At 48.4% G+C, this 15,391-nt stretch overlaps 2 protein-coding genes across 3 annotated transcripts; both read left to right on the top strand.

Moving 5' to 3' along the window:
* Positions 1-5,403: 5,403 nt before the first annotated feature.
* On the top strand, positions 5,404-10,303 carry L3040_007832 (uncharacterized protein; the record flags this gene model as incomplete). Its single annotated transcript, XM_007296367.1, has 4 exons — positions 5,404-5,468; positions 5,606-5,755; positions 5,862-9,156; positions 9,215-10,303. 4 exons carry the CDS (start codon positions 5,404-5,406, stop codon positions 10,301-10,303), a joined length of 4,599 nt encoding a protein of 1,532 aa, XP_007296429.1.
* Positions 10,304-11,064: 761 nt separating this feature from the next.
* L3040_007831 (uncharacterized protein) lies at positions 11,065-12,216 on the top strand (the record flags this gene model as incomplete). Of its 2 annotated transcripts, none has more annotated exons than XM_007296368.2 (1): positions 11,065-12,216. In XM_007296368.2, one exon carries the CDS (start codon positions 11,065-11,067, stop codon positions 12,214-12,216), a length of 1,152 nt encoding a protein of 383 aa, XP_007296430.2. The 2 variants fall into 2 exon arrangements, with proteins under 2 accessions (XP_007296430.2, XP_066010620.1); XM_066154717.1 differs by having other exon boundaries at positions 11,755-12,216.
* Positions 12,217-15,391: the final 3,175 nt, after the last annotated feature.

The following is a 15,391-nucleotide window of genomic DNA, read 5'->3' as shown; positions in this document are numbered from 1 at the left end:
TATAAGCTTCTTGCAGCACAGTACTATTAGCACGGTATAGCTAGATTCGTTAACTAATACTGCCGCAACTGCTACGCTTGCAAACGAGCTTTAATGCTTTGCGATAAGAAACTTAGCTTGCTCTAACCTTTCCTGATCCCCTCGCGCTTTTAAAAGCACGTTATTATAGATTTTTATAGCTTTAATAAAGATAAACACGGCTACGACAACGTTTTTATAATAATCGACCGCTTTTTTAAGCAAGCAATCTCGATCCCTTGTCACAAGTCCATCGACGCCAGAGGCCTCGCTAAGCTCTATATCTACTATATCTATAAGTATTTTAGAGCTCCTTTGACGCTGACTTCTGACAAAAGACCTTAATACTGGTCTAAGTTCTGGAAAGAATTCAATAAAATCCTCGGCACTAAACTAACCCTCAGCACCGCCGCACACCTTAAGACTGACGGTCAAACCGAAATCTACAACCAGTACTTGCAGAAGCGCCTCCGTCCTTTCGTAAGCTACTACTAAGACGATTGGAGCGAGTTCCTCCTTATAATAGACTTCGCCTAATTGACGCTCTCTCACGACTCCTTCGGCGGCCTTTCCTTTTTTAAGATAATTTACGGCTACGCTTTCCGGACCACTTGGAATTAGAGCTTAGAACGACTTAACGACCAAACCCTTTCTCGCAAGCTCAACCAAGACGAAGCTCGCGCTTACGCCAACCGCTATCTCGGAGCTTGGAACCTCGCTAAAGAGCACCTTTAGCGCGCTCAAGACCGCATAGCCAAACAAGCTAATAAATCAAAGCGCCCGGTTGACTTCGACGTCAATGATAAAGTTTAGTTAGATATGCGCTCGTTCCTTACCTCTCGACCATCAAAGAAGCTCGATAACCTTACGAACGGACCGTTCGAGGTTACCGATAACGTCTACAACAGCTTCAAACTCAAGCTTTTCGAGTCAATAAAGGTTCACCCAGTCTTCTACCTCGGACGGCTACGAAAAGCTCTTAATAACCTTACCCTCAGGCAAATCATTCTTGAACTTGACCCGATTAATATCACTAGCGAACTTAAGTACGAAGTAGAAAACATCTTAGCCGTGCGCTAAACCAAGAAGCACCTCGAGTACCGCGCTTCTTAGCTCGGCCGCGACATTGACCTTACTTAGTATCCCGCTTCCGACTTTATATACGCTCCTTTTAAGGTACGTGACTTCCACTTAAAATACAAAGAGCTCCTCGGCCCTCCCGCGAAGCTCTTCGACTAGATCAAGGCTTATTCGAACGGTGTTGATAACTACGATCACTTGAGTAGTGATAAGGCAATAGATAGACGCTCGAGGACGAGCTTTTTTCGGACGGGAAGGTAGTGTAACGACACGCTAGGTCTCTTAGACGCACTTTACATACGCCAAGCTACTTCCTTCTTTTTTCCTTTTGTATTCTTCGTATTCTCTTATTCCCCGCTTTTAACTTATGAACCATGGTTCACGAGTCCTTGGCGCTTCTACCTTCGTGTATATAGACTTTAGCTACCTTCGACCTTTACACTCGGTAGTTGTTGATTCTAAGTCATTACTTTGAGATTCTCTTGAGCTCCCATGTGAACCCCGCGCTCCCGTGAGTTCCTTCAGGTAATCGCTTAAGGTCGTCACACCCGTTGGTGACATTACAAAGAACTTGGTCCTTTGCCCTGGTAGCTTTACTCTAACGAAAACACAACGCTAATATAAAACATATAAAAAAAAGCTATTAGTGATAATTAAATTCTATCGCAAATACAATTATATATTAAAATTCAACGAAGCAAGCGTAATATATATCGATTACAAACTATTAATACACTTTTTAGATTTTAAGTCAATATAAAAAAAGATTTACGTAAGATAAGCTTGCAAGCTAAAGAACCTTAATATAACGATATAATATATCGAAAACTATAAAAACTAAGTCGCCGACGCTTTATTTAAAACGATCTTTTTAAAAGATAATTATCGAGATTTAAAATTCGAAAAGTTCGAAACGATCTCGAAGATAAATAAAAACAAAGTTTAAATTTAAAAAAACGAAAAAGAAAAGTATAAATATCTATTTAAAAAAATAAAGAACTTATTAAAAGACTTAGAATTAAAGAAAGTCAACGCAATAAAACACATATTAAAACTTAACTTTATTTTACAATTATCCGAAAAAGCTTAAAAGGACGTTAAATTTGTATTAGCTTTATATTAAGCAAAAGGACCGAGGTCCGAGATACGTTATTAATTTAAAACCGATATTAAAAAAAAGAATCCCGATATTAAACCACTTGTAATCTAAGCTTATTAAGATTAATACGATGCTTATTTCTTTTTCAAAAACATTAAATATAATTCTTTATCGAAAAGAAGCATATTAATAATACTTTTAATATATAAATATCTTCAACTTAATTGCTTATAACATCTTCTTTATAAACTTAAACAAAGTCAAGCAAAAGAGACTATAAACGAAAGCGAGCTTTTATAAGTAAAAAGAAGAAACATTATAGTATTATTAAAAAGAAGTATAAAAAACATATTTAACGTTTGAAGATGTTAAAAAAACGCTTCGAACAGCTTATAATTAAAAAAGTCATTTCGTTATTATTATTATTATAAAGGAATTAAAAAACGTATAATAGCTTATTATAATTAAAGACGTGTATTTATATATCTTAAAATGCTTAAACTGCGCGAAGCATAGCATCGTTATTAGATCTTAATTATTATTTAACGTAATAATCTCGAGACCGATAGAACTTTTCAAAGTAGACTTTTACAGACCTTTTTTAAAAGTATTAAAAACATTTTGATTCTTTTTAATTATTATAAATTACTTTTCGAGATTTATTTAAGCGTTCTTTTGTATCGCACTCGATTTAAAAAACGTTATACGCTATCTTATAAAACTATTCGATTAAAATAAAACGTTAATCGGATTTTATATCGACTTCGATAGCTATTTTAACGATATAATTCGGAATTTCGTAAGCAAGAAAAGTGTCTTATAAACCAATTCTTTATTAGCATTAAAAAAATCAATAAGCATAATAGAAAAAGCGGTCGATATAATATAAAGAGCGATAGTAAAGATTAAAAGAACATTTAAAAACAAGTTTAAAAAAGTGATATTCAAGACGAACGCGAAAGAGATCTTTTACTTAAAGTATTTATTATTTAAGATCTACCGAAAACACACTTTTAAAATAGTAATAGACTTAGCTTTTTTAGCGTATTATACGAAGATCATTTACAAAATACTTTTGAATTAAAAGGTTCTTAAACGAATTATAAAAAGCAAATTTTATAAAAACGGAAGATTAAAGAAACGCTATTTTAAAACATATCGCGAAGTACGAGATTATTAACGAAAACGTTCGAGAAAGCTTTAAAAAAAAGAAACTATTCTTTTAAAAAGTCCGGAGCTTGCTATTAAGATCTCTCGTAATGCTATACGATTAAAGAACAGCTGGACAAAAGCTCCGACCATTTTAAAAAAAGCCTTTTTAAAGTATCAAGTTTAAAAAGTAAATATAAAAGATCTTATACTTTAAAGCAAATTAATAAAAAACCGATATTACGATATTTTTATATAAACTAACTTAAGCTATTTTATTTGCGGACTTTTTATTTAATAATAAAAAAAGAAGAAAGACTGCCGACGCATTAGAATTTAAAAGCTAGAACTTCGAAACATTCGTTGCTATCGGAGCTTAAGAAAAAGAAGAAAGAAAAAGAGAAGTTAATTAAAACGATCGCAAAATATTAAAAAGAGTAAAAAGATAAAGAAAAAATGAAGTTTAAAAATTTTAATAAAAGTTATTAAAGAATATTAATATTAGCGCAAAGGAAACTAAAAAGCAAGTGAAAAAGAGAATTATAAGAGTTAAACAACGATATTTTAGCGGAGTTTAGAATTCTTTTAAAAAGAGTAATAAGCATTAAGCATTTAGTTAAAAAAGAAGATTCTCGAGGCGAGAACCTCGTAGGATAAGGTCATGTAATGGCTTAAGGCTGCTAGGCCTGTTAAGAGCACGTGCACGCTAAGAGGGTATATAGATTTCTTTTACTAAAGAGAACTTAGAAATATCATCCTTTCTACCAACTCGGTCCCCCCCCCCCCCCCTTTGAAGTGCAGTGCATTTTAAAAAAGACTTTCGGATTTCGGTTTCATAAGAATCCTTCGCGACCTTCCAAAAAAGCTTGCTTGATAAACGGCGCGGTAGATAAAGAAGGCTTTGCTCACAAATTCCACCAGGGCCAGCCAGTCCTTCTTGATATCACCATGACTTAAACATCACTACAGTTACGACAGTATCGCATACAGACGAAGAATCGAAGGACCCCGGCTGGTATAGGCTCGAAGGCGAAAGACTGACTCATCTCCCATCTAAATCGTGTATTGATTTCGGAAGCTTCCGACTCCAGAAACACACCTACTGCCTCGGCGTTTGAATATGATCTTCTGCGTAAGGGATATGAAATGAAACGAAGAGATACGGGAAGCTTCAAGGAGTTCTGCTTCAAGTATCTCGCAGGTCGGTCCAAGTAGTACCAAAGTTGGCGAGGCTGCCGTAAGAAGATCAACCTCAAGGACGTGACTCTCCGTACTCCGTGGATCTCGACGGCCATCTCCGCACTCCAAATACATACATACATACATACACCTTCAATCCCGTCCAGTCTGTCTCTGTCTCACGATCCCGAGCAGAAGAGTCATTAGTCTGTCGCGAAGAAGAATGGGATGATCCGGGTAGCTTTGAAAGAAATGGGGATACAGATTCCAGTCGGTCCGGCCCTATTCTAGTCAAGAGACCAGAGTCCGGTAGCCATTTGCTGCGAGAGCTAGCTCGTGGCTTCATCCGCGGCGCTACACGGCGTGCATTGCGAGATTTATCTCGTATTCTATTGCATCGCCTCGAATGGCATCTCGTTCGTTGTTGATGTTGAATGGATGGATGAATGAGAAATGAAGATGAGAGTCAGTGAAGGAACGAGATGCGGATCCCATCCAATCCAGACTAGCGCATCGGGGGCGGCAGGGGCAGTTGATCCGGAACCGAGCGACAGGCGAGAGCTGATAACAGGAGCGGAGCCTGATTGAGCCTGAGCTTGAGCCTGAGAGCCTGAGGGCCTGAGAGCCTGAGAGCCTGAGAGCCTGAGAGCCTGAGTCTGAGGGAAGAAGGGATCCATCTCGGACAGAGCATGAGCCAGCCAGCCTGCCAGCCGTAAGGGCTGTGAGATCAGGAACACCCAGATCACCAAAATCAATCCCCATCCAACACCACCATCTCTTTCCATCATCTTGCGCGCGTCCATCCATCGTCAGATATCCTCCCGCATCCCCATCCATCGTCCGTTTTTGCCTGAGACGGATGTCGCCGTCGCGATAGAATGAATGATGTGGGCATTGGCGACATTCGCGCGAAAGCTCTCCGATCAAAACGGACTGAATTGAGGTGTGTATCTTCCCCAAACCCCAAACCCCACCACGTCCCATTAATTCTGCTGCGGGCATCATTCGACGCGCATGAGAACGCGACGTCGATGCATCTATATATGTATCGGCCTACTCGTGATGCTGACCTCCTGCCAGTCAAATTGTCTCGTCGCGAAAGCGAAAGCTCAGGGAGCTGTTCGGCATCCTCGCTGAAGATGGCCCTATCCCGTCAACCCTCGCCGACCCAAACGCCCCCATCACCACCATCGCCGAAGCCCGATTCCTCGAGGTCAGCGACATCTTGCAGTACGTTATTCTAAAATCTCCCTGCAGGTCGTCGCATTTCGGGCCTATTCGTGGCCCTGGCGACATGGCAACAGGCCGCTCTGCTAATTCAGTGCCTGCCCTACAGAGACCGCCTGTTCGACGAATCCAACCTCCCGGCGCGGCGACAGTTGAGATCCAGCGCCTCGAAGCAAGCGCAGGCGGCCAAGCTGCAGCGTGATGGGTCCAGATCGAGGAAGAGTCGGCCGACGACTCCCAGAACGGATGCTGGGACCTTGACGGCAGCCCCTACCACCGAATCCAGAGAACAGCGTCACGCCAATACAATTCGGGTCCCAGGACTGCCCATGCAAAGATCGACTTCGAAGGGCTCGCAGACCGATCTTCCAGCAGAGGCATCCGCGGTACTTGACGACGTTGTGGAGCAGACTCGGGAGAATGCGAAGGGGCGCCAACCCTCTACCCCCGCGCCCCTGGTACCGGAGTCGGTGGTAGAGAGTGAGCGGCCTAGGAGCGCCGGGAGTACACAGAACGGTCCAGGCCTGGATCCAGGGAAGGCTACGCCAAGATCTGCAGAGGATGCTGCAAACCTACCGGAACCTGTCATCCAAGGACGGGGTTCACACGATGAGCCGCTCAAGGCTGTTACGGCCCACCTACCACCCCAGGATGTACAGGAACAGCACTTGGAGAGGAAGGGGGTTCGGGAGTACCAAGATGATCAGGCGAGACAACTGTCAATCAAGCCTCCTCGAGATGCGATCAAGAATACAGAGGCTGCCTCTTCGCCAGGCTCGACGATCGACGCCCATTCTGCTACGACTTCTGCCATGCATGAAGTATCGGCTGATACGAGTCCAGATAGTGGATCGAGATGTGGTCCGGAGACACTCGACAACAAGGAGGGTGAAGTACCTACCCCATCAGGATCGAAGCCAACGCCAGAGGAATCATCCGGAAAAGAGCATCACGATAGAATTGTGAAGGCCCAGATGGAGGTTTCCGCTGCCGAAGTCCTGAAGAAAGGAGCTTCTGAGCAGTTGCAGGAGGTAGAAGCTGGATCCGGTCTCTCTGATGAGCCACCGAAAGCTGGTGAATTACAGGCTGCTCCTGGCTCATTGAGTCAAGAGGGTCCTCCTGCCCAAGGACGTATCACGGGAGCCCTTGAAGATGTCCAGGATGTTGTGGAAGATAGAAAAGGAGCCGCAGCAGGATCATTAACTGCCCAAGAGGAAGCAGTGTCCAGATCTGAACCACGAAGCGTAGCACCCAGAGAGCCAACCAAGCAACCTGAGATTCCGGACTCCGAGCCTGAGGAGGAGGTTACTCCAGCCACTGGTCCTATGGACGTCGACAGGACTACAGTCAAGGACTCATTTGAAAGTAGTGCTCCGGCTGAAAGTATCTCTACAAATTCCCCTGTCGTCCCTGAACCTCCGGAAACAACAACTCCTGCTACTGATTCACACATGCCCTCAACGACTCCAGTCTCCGCAACACCTCGACAGAGGCCATCCATCCCAGCACCCCCTCCCGAACGGATGACTACTCGGATATCCTCTGGCGCCATGCGGCACAAGTCCGTTATAGAGATGATAGAAGAATCTTCGGGTCCCGACTCGGTCCGAAACCTGCATTCATCCCCAAAGAGTACCACGCCCCAGTCTCCCAGTGCCCGTATGCGTCTAGCCGAGAAGGCTAGGGAAAAGGAGCGCAGCAAACTCTCCACGGTTGTCTTTCCAGGCCGTAAGCCCGCAGCGCCAGTTAGCAATTCGGCCAATTCATCACCCACATCAGCTTCTGACAAGGATTATTTCAAACCGCTGTTCCTTCATCAGGCCTACGAGAGGAAAGGGCTGCCCATAGAAAGCCTGGTGGCAACAGCTCACAAGACGATCACCACGGCCAATTCTTTGGTTACAGTCCATGAGAGCCAGACAACCAGAGTCCTCAAACGAATCTATAGCTTGCAAAGCTGTGACAAGTGGACTCTGAGACAGCCCAAGCGATCACCGGAACCAATCAGGCACACGAGCCATTGGGACCTCCTGCTTCAAGAAGCAAAATGGATGCGGACAGATTTTAGGGAAGAGGGAAAGTGGAAAAGAGCGGCGGCTCGCAACCTCGCGTACGCATGCGCAGAATGGGTGGAGTGTATCCCAGAAGATAGGAAGCTTCTCCAAGTCAAAGCGACACCGCCGAAGCCTACCGAGCCCAGCGCAGAAGTGGCACATGATGTTGAGATGGGAGACGCAACAAGCCAGGCCGGGGCGTATCCCACACCCGAACTTGTTGCCTCTGGCGGACCTGATACTCCCATGGAAGAATTCGACGAGGAGCCCCGCCTCAACCTGACGGAAACGGTTTCTCCCACAGCAATATTTGGATTGCAGGACGATGACATTGTCTTCGGACTGCGGAGGTCTCCTGCCACTGAAAAGTTGCTCAATGAGCTCCCGATGTATGGAGCGCCCCTGCGAGTTCCAACAAACCAGCCAACCCCACAAATCGACCCCGACCGGTACTGGAAACGACCTGCCTTGCCCTTGAGCAAATACGTAGAAGGCCGCATGGAGTTGAAGGTTCAAATCCCCCCAAGAAAGCGGAGCCGCTTTGAGCATCAACTCGAAGATGAAGACGAGAACCATGTTATTTTCGGCGAGCCGCACCCGAAACGAACAGTCCTCCCACCCGAATCGACGGACGTCGCCTTGTTTCACCCCGACCACAAACATATCCGAGATCGCATACACTCATCACATCAATTCAGACCGCCATCTGAGTTCCCAATGCCACTTCAGAGCTTCTTTGAGTCCCGCATACCCTCTCAGTGGACCCCCGATGAAGAATATGACCTGAGGAGTCACGTGCGGGAATACTCGTACAATTGGTCGCTCATTTCCAGTCTCCTATCTTCGCCGTCCCTCTTCGTATCCGGAGCCGAACGGCGCACCCCATGGGAGTGCTTCGAGCGCTGGAATTTCCTCGAAGGTTTGCCTGCTGACATCCAGAAGACTCATTACTTCAGAGCGTACACATCCCGCATTGATGCTGCTAACCGCAATATAATGGCTCAAAACAACGCAATCCCACCACAGCCAAATGCCAATGGTCAAGTACAGCAGGTCACTCCTCGGAGAAGGCTTACCACCGCCCTTCGAGTTGAACGCAGGAGGAACCAAAAACATCTCACCCTCGTTGACGCGATGCGGAAGCTGGCCAAGAAACGCGAGACGAGTGCTCAGAAACAGGCTCATGTCGCTGGCATGGCCGCAATGCGCAAGGCGAACGACGCCCCCCCGGCGAATCGTAACCTTCTTGCGACCACCCCGCAAGACTTTAGTCGGCTCAAGCATGAGCGGGATGAGGCTTTCAAGGAGCGTCTGCAGGCAATGCAACTGCGGCAAGATGCTATGCGAAAAGTAGATCTCTCTTTATGATTTCATATTTAACTGAGCCTTGGTAACTAACATTTTTTAGGCCAACAATCTGCAGCAGCAGCAGCAGCAGCAGCAGCAGCAAGGGAGGCACCCGGGCAACCTGCAGCAGCCTGGTATGTTCAACGGAGGTCCTCCCCGGCCTGCAAACTCCGCCTTGCCAGTCAGCGGGTCGGCTGCTCCGCCTGGCCAAAATCTCACTGTCCCTGGCCAGAACAGACCTCCTCGCCCCATGCCCTCTCAAATACCCGGTCAGCCTGTAACGAACAACAATCTTCGAGTTCCTCAAATGGGGATGAATGGTGTCCCAGCCGCCCAGATGCTAGGACAGATGCCCCTGCCAAACCCTTCCCTGGATCACGGGCTCGTCAGCCGCGCTCATCAAATTTCTCAACATCAACAAGCCATACTACGTCAACAGCAAGGTCAGATCAACGGCCAGTCCCCTCAGATGCACAATTCTCCTCCCCGCATGAACGGCCTGCCACAGCCCGGATTTCAAATGCAGAACAATATGATGCCCCCATTCAATCCCAATCCCAACGGTGTCTCGACGCCCCCAGCAAATTCCCATATGCCATCCCCTGTACAGGGTCACTCCGGGTCTCCACGGATGGGACAGAACCCTCTCCAGCATCCGACCGTCCAGGTCTTGGAGCAGCAGATCAAGCAGCTGCATCCCAACGCAACCCCCGAACAAGTCATGCGCATGATCCAGGAGCGCTTGACCAAGACTGTCGCTACCAGCACTCAATACCAACAGCAGCAGCAGCAGCAGCAACAGCAACAGCAGCAGCAGCAACAGCAGCAACAGCAGCAACAACGGCAGGGGCTCGCTCAAAGTGCCATGAATGCTGCCGCCGGGGCGGGAGGTCATGCAATGCCTGGTATGAATGGAATGGGTGCTGGTCAAGGGACTCCTCAACACTATGCTCAGATGTTGAGGCAGCAGCAAGAGAACCAGCAAAAGGCAGCACAGGCTCAGCAACAGGCCGCATCTCTGGCAGCGTCCGGACATGGACAAGGACAAAGTCAAGAAAACAGGAACTCTAACGGAGGTAGCGGTGGGGGGAATTCAGCACAGGGCCATGCGCATAGGGGCTCTTCTGGCAGTGTACAAAGTGGGAAATAGATGCGGTTTTGGTTTTCTGGGCATGGAAATTGGGTGTACGGGTCTGGGCGGGCAATGGGAGGTTGGGTCTGCTACACGGATAGCAAGGAGGCGTCGATTTGGCGGGTTTCGGATGGGACACGATGGGACTATGTGTAAAGAGTAGTGTTGAAGAAAGGGACGGCGCCCCGGGTTTAGCGAGGCGAATGCTGCGTTGGGAGCGCGCGCGCGTTGCGATGATCTTCTCATCTTGAGAAGGAGAGAAACAAGACGAGATAGCATGATTCACATACATAGATATTGCCTCGCTGAGGCTTCTACACCTCTTAATAATTCCCGTGCCGGAATCACCACTCGAGATGGCCGAGCAGCCTCATATCTTGTTACGTAAGCAAGGCATCCTTTAATCCGCTCGACAGGCGCCACTCGGCCGGCCCTCTAACTCGGATAATTGATTCCCCGACTTTGCGTTCTGTTGCCTCGCTGGATGTCCGTCTGTCTCGTCTCTCCCCCGTCCTACATGATCTTGAGCGCGCGAAAATCACACGGCATCACACGGCATCACACGAAACGGTACGATACCACACGACGATACGGCGCACAACAAAAGACACCTTGAATACAATCACTGTCACCATCAATCACTTGACGCAATCACTTGACGAAGGGGCAAGGCAATGCGAGGAATGTCGCCGTCGAAGGAGTCGCCTCTTTTTGATGCTGCTGCTGCTATGGAAACTACAACGACGACGACAATGGGAGAAGGCAAGACTGAAGGCAAAATGGCTATCAGAGGCTTCTCGCTGTCTGGGTCTGCGAAAACGAAAACGAAAGCGGTAGCTAAACCTGTGGCGCCGGCTTCGCGTCTAGGCAAGCGCGCGCGCGCGGACTTTGGAGATGGGAGCGAGGGAGAGGAAGAGGGCGGTGAAGGGGGGGCGCGGATTGAGAGGGTGAGTGGCTTTGGGGTGGGGGGTGCGGAGAGGGAGGGGGGTGGGAGTGGGAGTGGGAAGGGAGAGAGAGGGCCGTTGGTGATTCCGAGGATGCCGAATCGGGATTGGAGGGGGGGAGGCGTCAAGGGGAGTGGGAAGGATCTGTTGCCTGCGGAGGAGAGGGCGAGACGGGAGGGGAGGGGGTTGGAGGCGCCGGGGGAGGGGCAGGGGAGAGGGGCTGTGGAGGGCGTGGATGTGGTGAATGGTGCCGATGGCGGGGTCAGATGGGGGTTGACTGTTACCAAGAAGCGGCATGGGGATGTGAGAGCCGCAGAGGGATCTTCGGTCTTGCCTCTGGGCGTTGCTGCAGGGGGGAATCCGGATGCGGATACGGATACGGATAACGGCGTCGAGATCAAAGCTGAAGCTGCAGAGAGCAGCCCCCAACCGAAATCGGCAGACGAAGAAGCACTCGCCTCTCTCCTTGGAACCGGCACGAGGCCCAAACGACCCGAGCTGGTGATCCAGGCGACGGGCTCCACGATGACGGAACTCGAGAGCTACAAAGCGGCCGTGGCGTCGGCGCCGCCCGTCTCGACGATTGAAGACTACGAGCGGATACCGGTGGAGGAGTTCGGCGCGGCGATGCTGCGCGGGATGGGCTGGAAAGGCGACGGGGACTCTAGGTATGGGGCGGGGAAGAAGGGAAAGGAGGTTAAGCGGAGGCAGAACCTGCTGGGGCTCGGGGCGAAGGAGTTGCAGGGCGCCGAGGAGTTGGGAGCGTGGGTGCAGAAGAGTGATGTGAAGAGGCTGAAGCCCGGGACTGCTGGTGGTGGTGGGGGCTCTGGTGGAGGGAGGATGAAGGCGGGCGACTACAAGAGGGAGAGGGATCGAGAGAGGGATAGGAGAGAGGAGCGCGGAGGTGGGAGTAGTTATAAGAGGGAGAGGGAGCGGGAACGCGAGAGGGAGCGAGATGGGTTGGGGCATCGGGATCGTAGACGATAATGCCGTCCGTGTCTGTCTCCCGGCGTTTCGGTGATGGGTTGTGGGAGTGGAGGTGTAGCGTAGCGCACGCGCAACTCCTCTTCCGAATCACAAATCATATGTCGGCTCTCCAGTGTTCTATCGCCTGCCTGTCAACGGAAGCTATCATTCACACAGCGGCTAGATACATGCACTGTGCCACTCAAGGCTCATCCATCCATCCCCACAGAGCCGGCCGGCCACCGCACACCAAACTCCCCCACCTGTTCCCTTCCAACTACGAATCAAATAAATACCAAATATCCCGCGGATCTTTTTACAAAGCTTTTTACCAAGCGAAACAGAACACTGGGTGTACTCGTCCCCCTCGTCGCAAGGTGTTCGATCAATTCCATGCACCGTTCGGATCTCTGCCCGTTCTGCCTCGCTCTCTAGCAAGAGAATGCCGTCGCCTACTTCACCTTCAGCGGTGGGCAAGCAAGCCTTGCCTGAGCGTCAATGCCTGGCTGGCAAAAACGTCAACTTGGCCCTAGCTGCGCACCCGTCCGGGGGGCGGTACCCAGCTCGAGATGGTATCGTTCGAGCGGTCCGTCCCAGGCGCTCAGAACGATGGCGGCGGTGGATGCAGCTGAGGACACCCAGGACGGCGCTCGCTACCGGACGCAGGCGTATGTTCTTTTCGATGGAGGTCCATCTCGGGATGAATGCATAGCGTACCTTGTGCTAGTGCTAAGAGAAGAGGGAAAGTCGGCTTTCTGTATGTGTGTGTGTGTGTATATGGTCGTAGACCTTCTCTGCCACGGCTGGCAGGCAGGCAGGCTGTCTGCAAGCCGCTGGGAGGGCTGCTGTCTTCTGCGAGAAGTGGTGCTTGACGAAATCCTGCTGCAGGGAGGTTTGCGCAACTGCCTCCTGCTAGCTAGGCTTGGTCGTGGCCTTGGACCTGGGGATGGGGGTGGAGATTGTACCGTATTCATCTGAGGCTGGGCTTATTCCAGATCTCGTGTGTGTAACGATGTCGTTCGCGAGATGTGATATCAGATGGAGCTTGAAGCGTTTATTTAGATAGATCGTCATGCGAGAGATTATAGTTGTCGATAGAAAGGATGGTTGTAGCTAAGATTGTGAAGCAAAAGAGTAGCATACTAAGTATTAAAACGATATTTTAAATTATCAATTCAGTTCAATCCAGTTTTTTTTTTTTTTTTTTTTTTTTTTTTTTTTTTTTTTTTTTTTTTTTTTTTTTTTTTCCTTATAAAAATGCAAGTCTTGACTCTTTTTATGGATTCCGAAATTTCAACAATTAATTGAATAATTATTGATTATATACTCGTTAAGTATTTCATAGAGGGTTTGGATAAGGCTCGCTTGATGTTATGGTTTATTCATTAGCGATTGTTGCTTAGTACTGTAAAAGTAAAGCTTGGTCTTGATTTTCTATGAATTCTCTTTCAAAGCGGGCTGGCTTTAGCTTATTTATAGCAAATAAATTATTTTAGCTTTAATAGCGCCTAGCTGAAAACATATAGGAGACGCTTGACAAGCGTAGCTTAAAGCGTCCTTACCAACACAAAGAGCCGTTCTTACACTTTTGTTAGTGCGATATTGCGGCACGTGCGCCAGGCGCCGGCCTCATCCCTTTTCAAACAACGCCTTCTCACCTTTGGTGGCTCTCCAGCTCTCCAGCTTCTCGGCACTGCACTGTACGCGTTTCGAAAAGGAGAAAAGGACTATCTATGGCTTCACTTCTCAGATGGGCAAGGACTGTTGCTCGAAGAGCACCGTCACCGCCGCTGCGCTTCCCCACTACTTACTGGCTTCGAATTGTTTGACAAGGCCCGGCTCGTCGAAGAAGAACATTACGATGGATTTAAAATGGGGTTATATAATCCTGTGAATGTTGGGGATATTTTCGCGTCCAAATATCAGGTTGTAGGTAAACTCGGATGCGGTGTGACTTCTCCTTCTACGGTGTGGCTAGCTCGGGACCTCCAGTGAGCATCACTTCGTATATGATTTCTCATGCGAAAACTAACGACCAAGAGTGCATCAGCATGTTACCTTGGAGATATATACCCGTGATGGGAACCTGCAAGAAGAGTACAATATTTATCAGCAACTGAGCAGAGGCAACCAATTTCACTCCGGCTGCTCCCACATCAGAACAGCCTCGGAGAGTGTCAGGATACCCTGACCTGGATGGAGGTTACCATACTTGTCTGGTTCAGCAGCCCATGTGGAAGAGCTACGGAGATCTTCGGCATCGATTCTGATCGAAAGGGCTGTTGACTTAAAGTCTTCCCAAGAACTCCCTTCAGCAGCTCTTCCTGGCGCTGGACAACTTTCATAACAGGATGTCATCTCGTTCACACGGGTGCGTAGTGAGTGGCACGGATGGCCACACGTCAAATAATTACGCCCGATGGATTTCATCGCCGTGATGCTCGGCTCCACGTTATGGGCCATCCGTTATGGACATCAAGGACGATGATTTACTCATGCGAATCGCAGATGACTCTATTATCGGTGCGTTTCCCACAGCAGAGATGGAGCATCCTCCTCTCCACGGAAGGTGGCTGACGGGAACAACGATCTACCAGTCTCGGAAGCTTGCAGTTCCCCAAGTCTTCGGGCGATGCAGTCCTGAGCGGTTTCGGAGCAGTGGTGCGAGGGGACGAGAAAAGGAACCGCAATGCACAACCGTCCTCCGTCGACAGGGCGTCCGTCCTCTCTCTCTTGGAGCCCTTATCCTGAAGCCGGACACACTAATCTGGCCCGGGAACCTGCACTGATGTGTTGTAGTCGCCCGAAGTTGTGTTGATGGCGGACTGGAGCTATCCGATCGATATCGGGAACGTGGGCGCCATGATTTGGGATCTGTTCGAGGGCAAGACGACGTTCCGTCGCGAAGATCCCGACGGCGAGGGTTATTCCGCGCGTGCTCACTTCGCGGAGATCATCGGCAATTCGAAGCAGGATTGGAATACTTGTTGGTATTAGTATTCTTCTTCTTCTTCTTCTTCTTTTTCTTCTTCTTCTTCTATTTATTATTCTTATTACTTTTATTACTACTATTACTACAGTTATTTTCATTACTACAATTGTTATCATTACTTTTATTATTATATACATGACATAGCAGCAGCAATATGGCAGTAAACAATCGCCAACCATCAAACTCCCTTCCGTTACAGAGGCC

The sequence above is a fragment of the Drepanopeziza brunnea genome, assembly GCF_022702325.1.
Source record: "Drepanopeziza brunnea f. sp. 'multigermtubi' strain 214-2 chromosome Unknown ctg14, whole genome shotgun sequence".
Taxonomy (NCBI): domain Eukaryota; kingdom Fungi; phylum Ascomycota; class Leotiomycetes; order Helotiales; family Drepanopezizaceae; genus Drepanopeziza; species Drepanopeziza brunnea.
The sequence above is the reverse complement of the archived record's forward strand: the minus strand, read 5'-3'. Positions and strand labels throughout refer to the sequence as shown.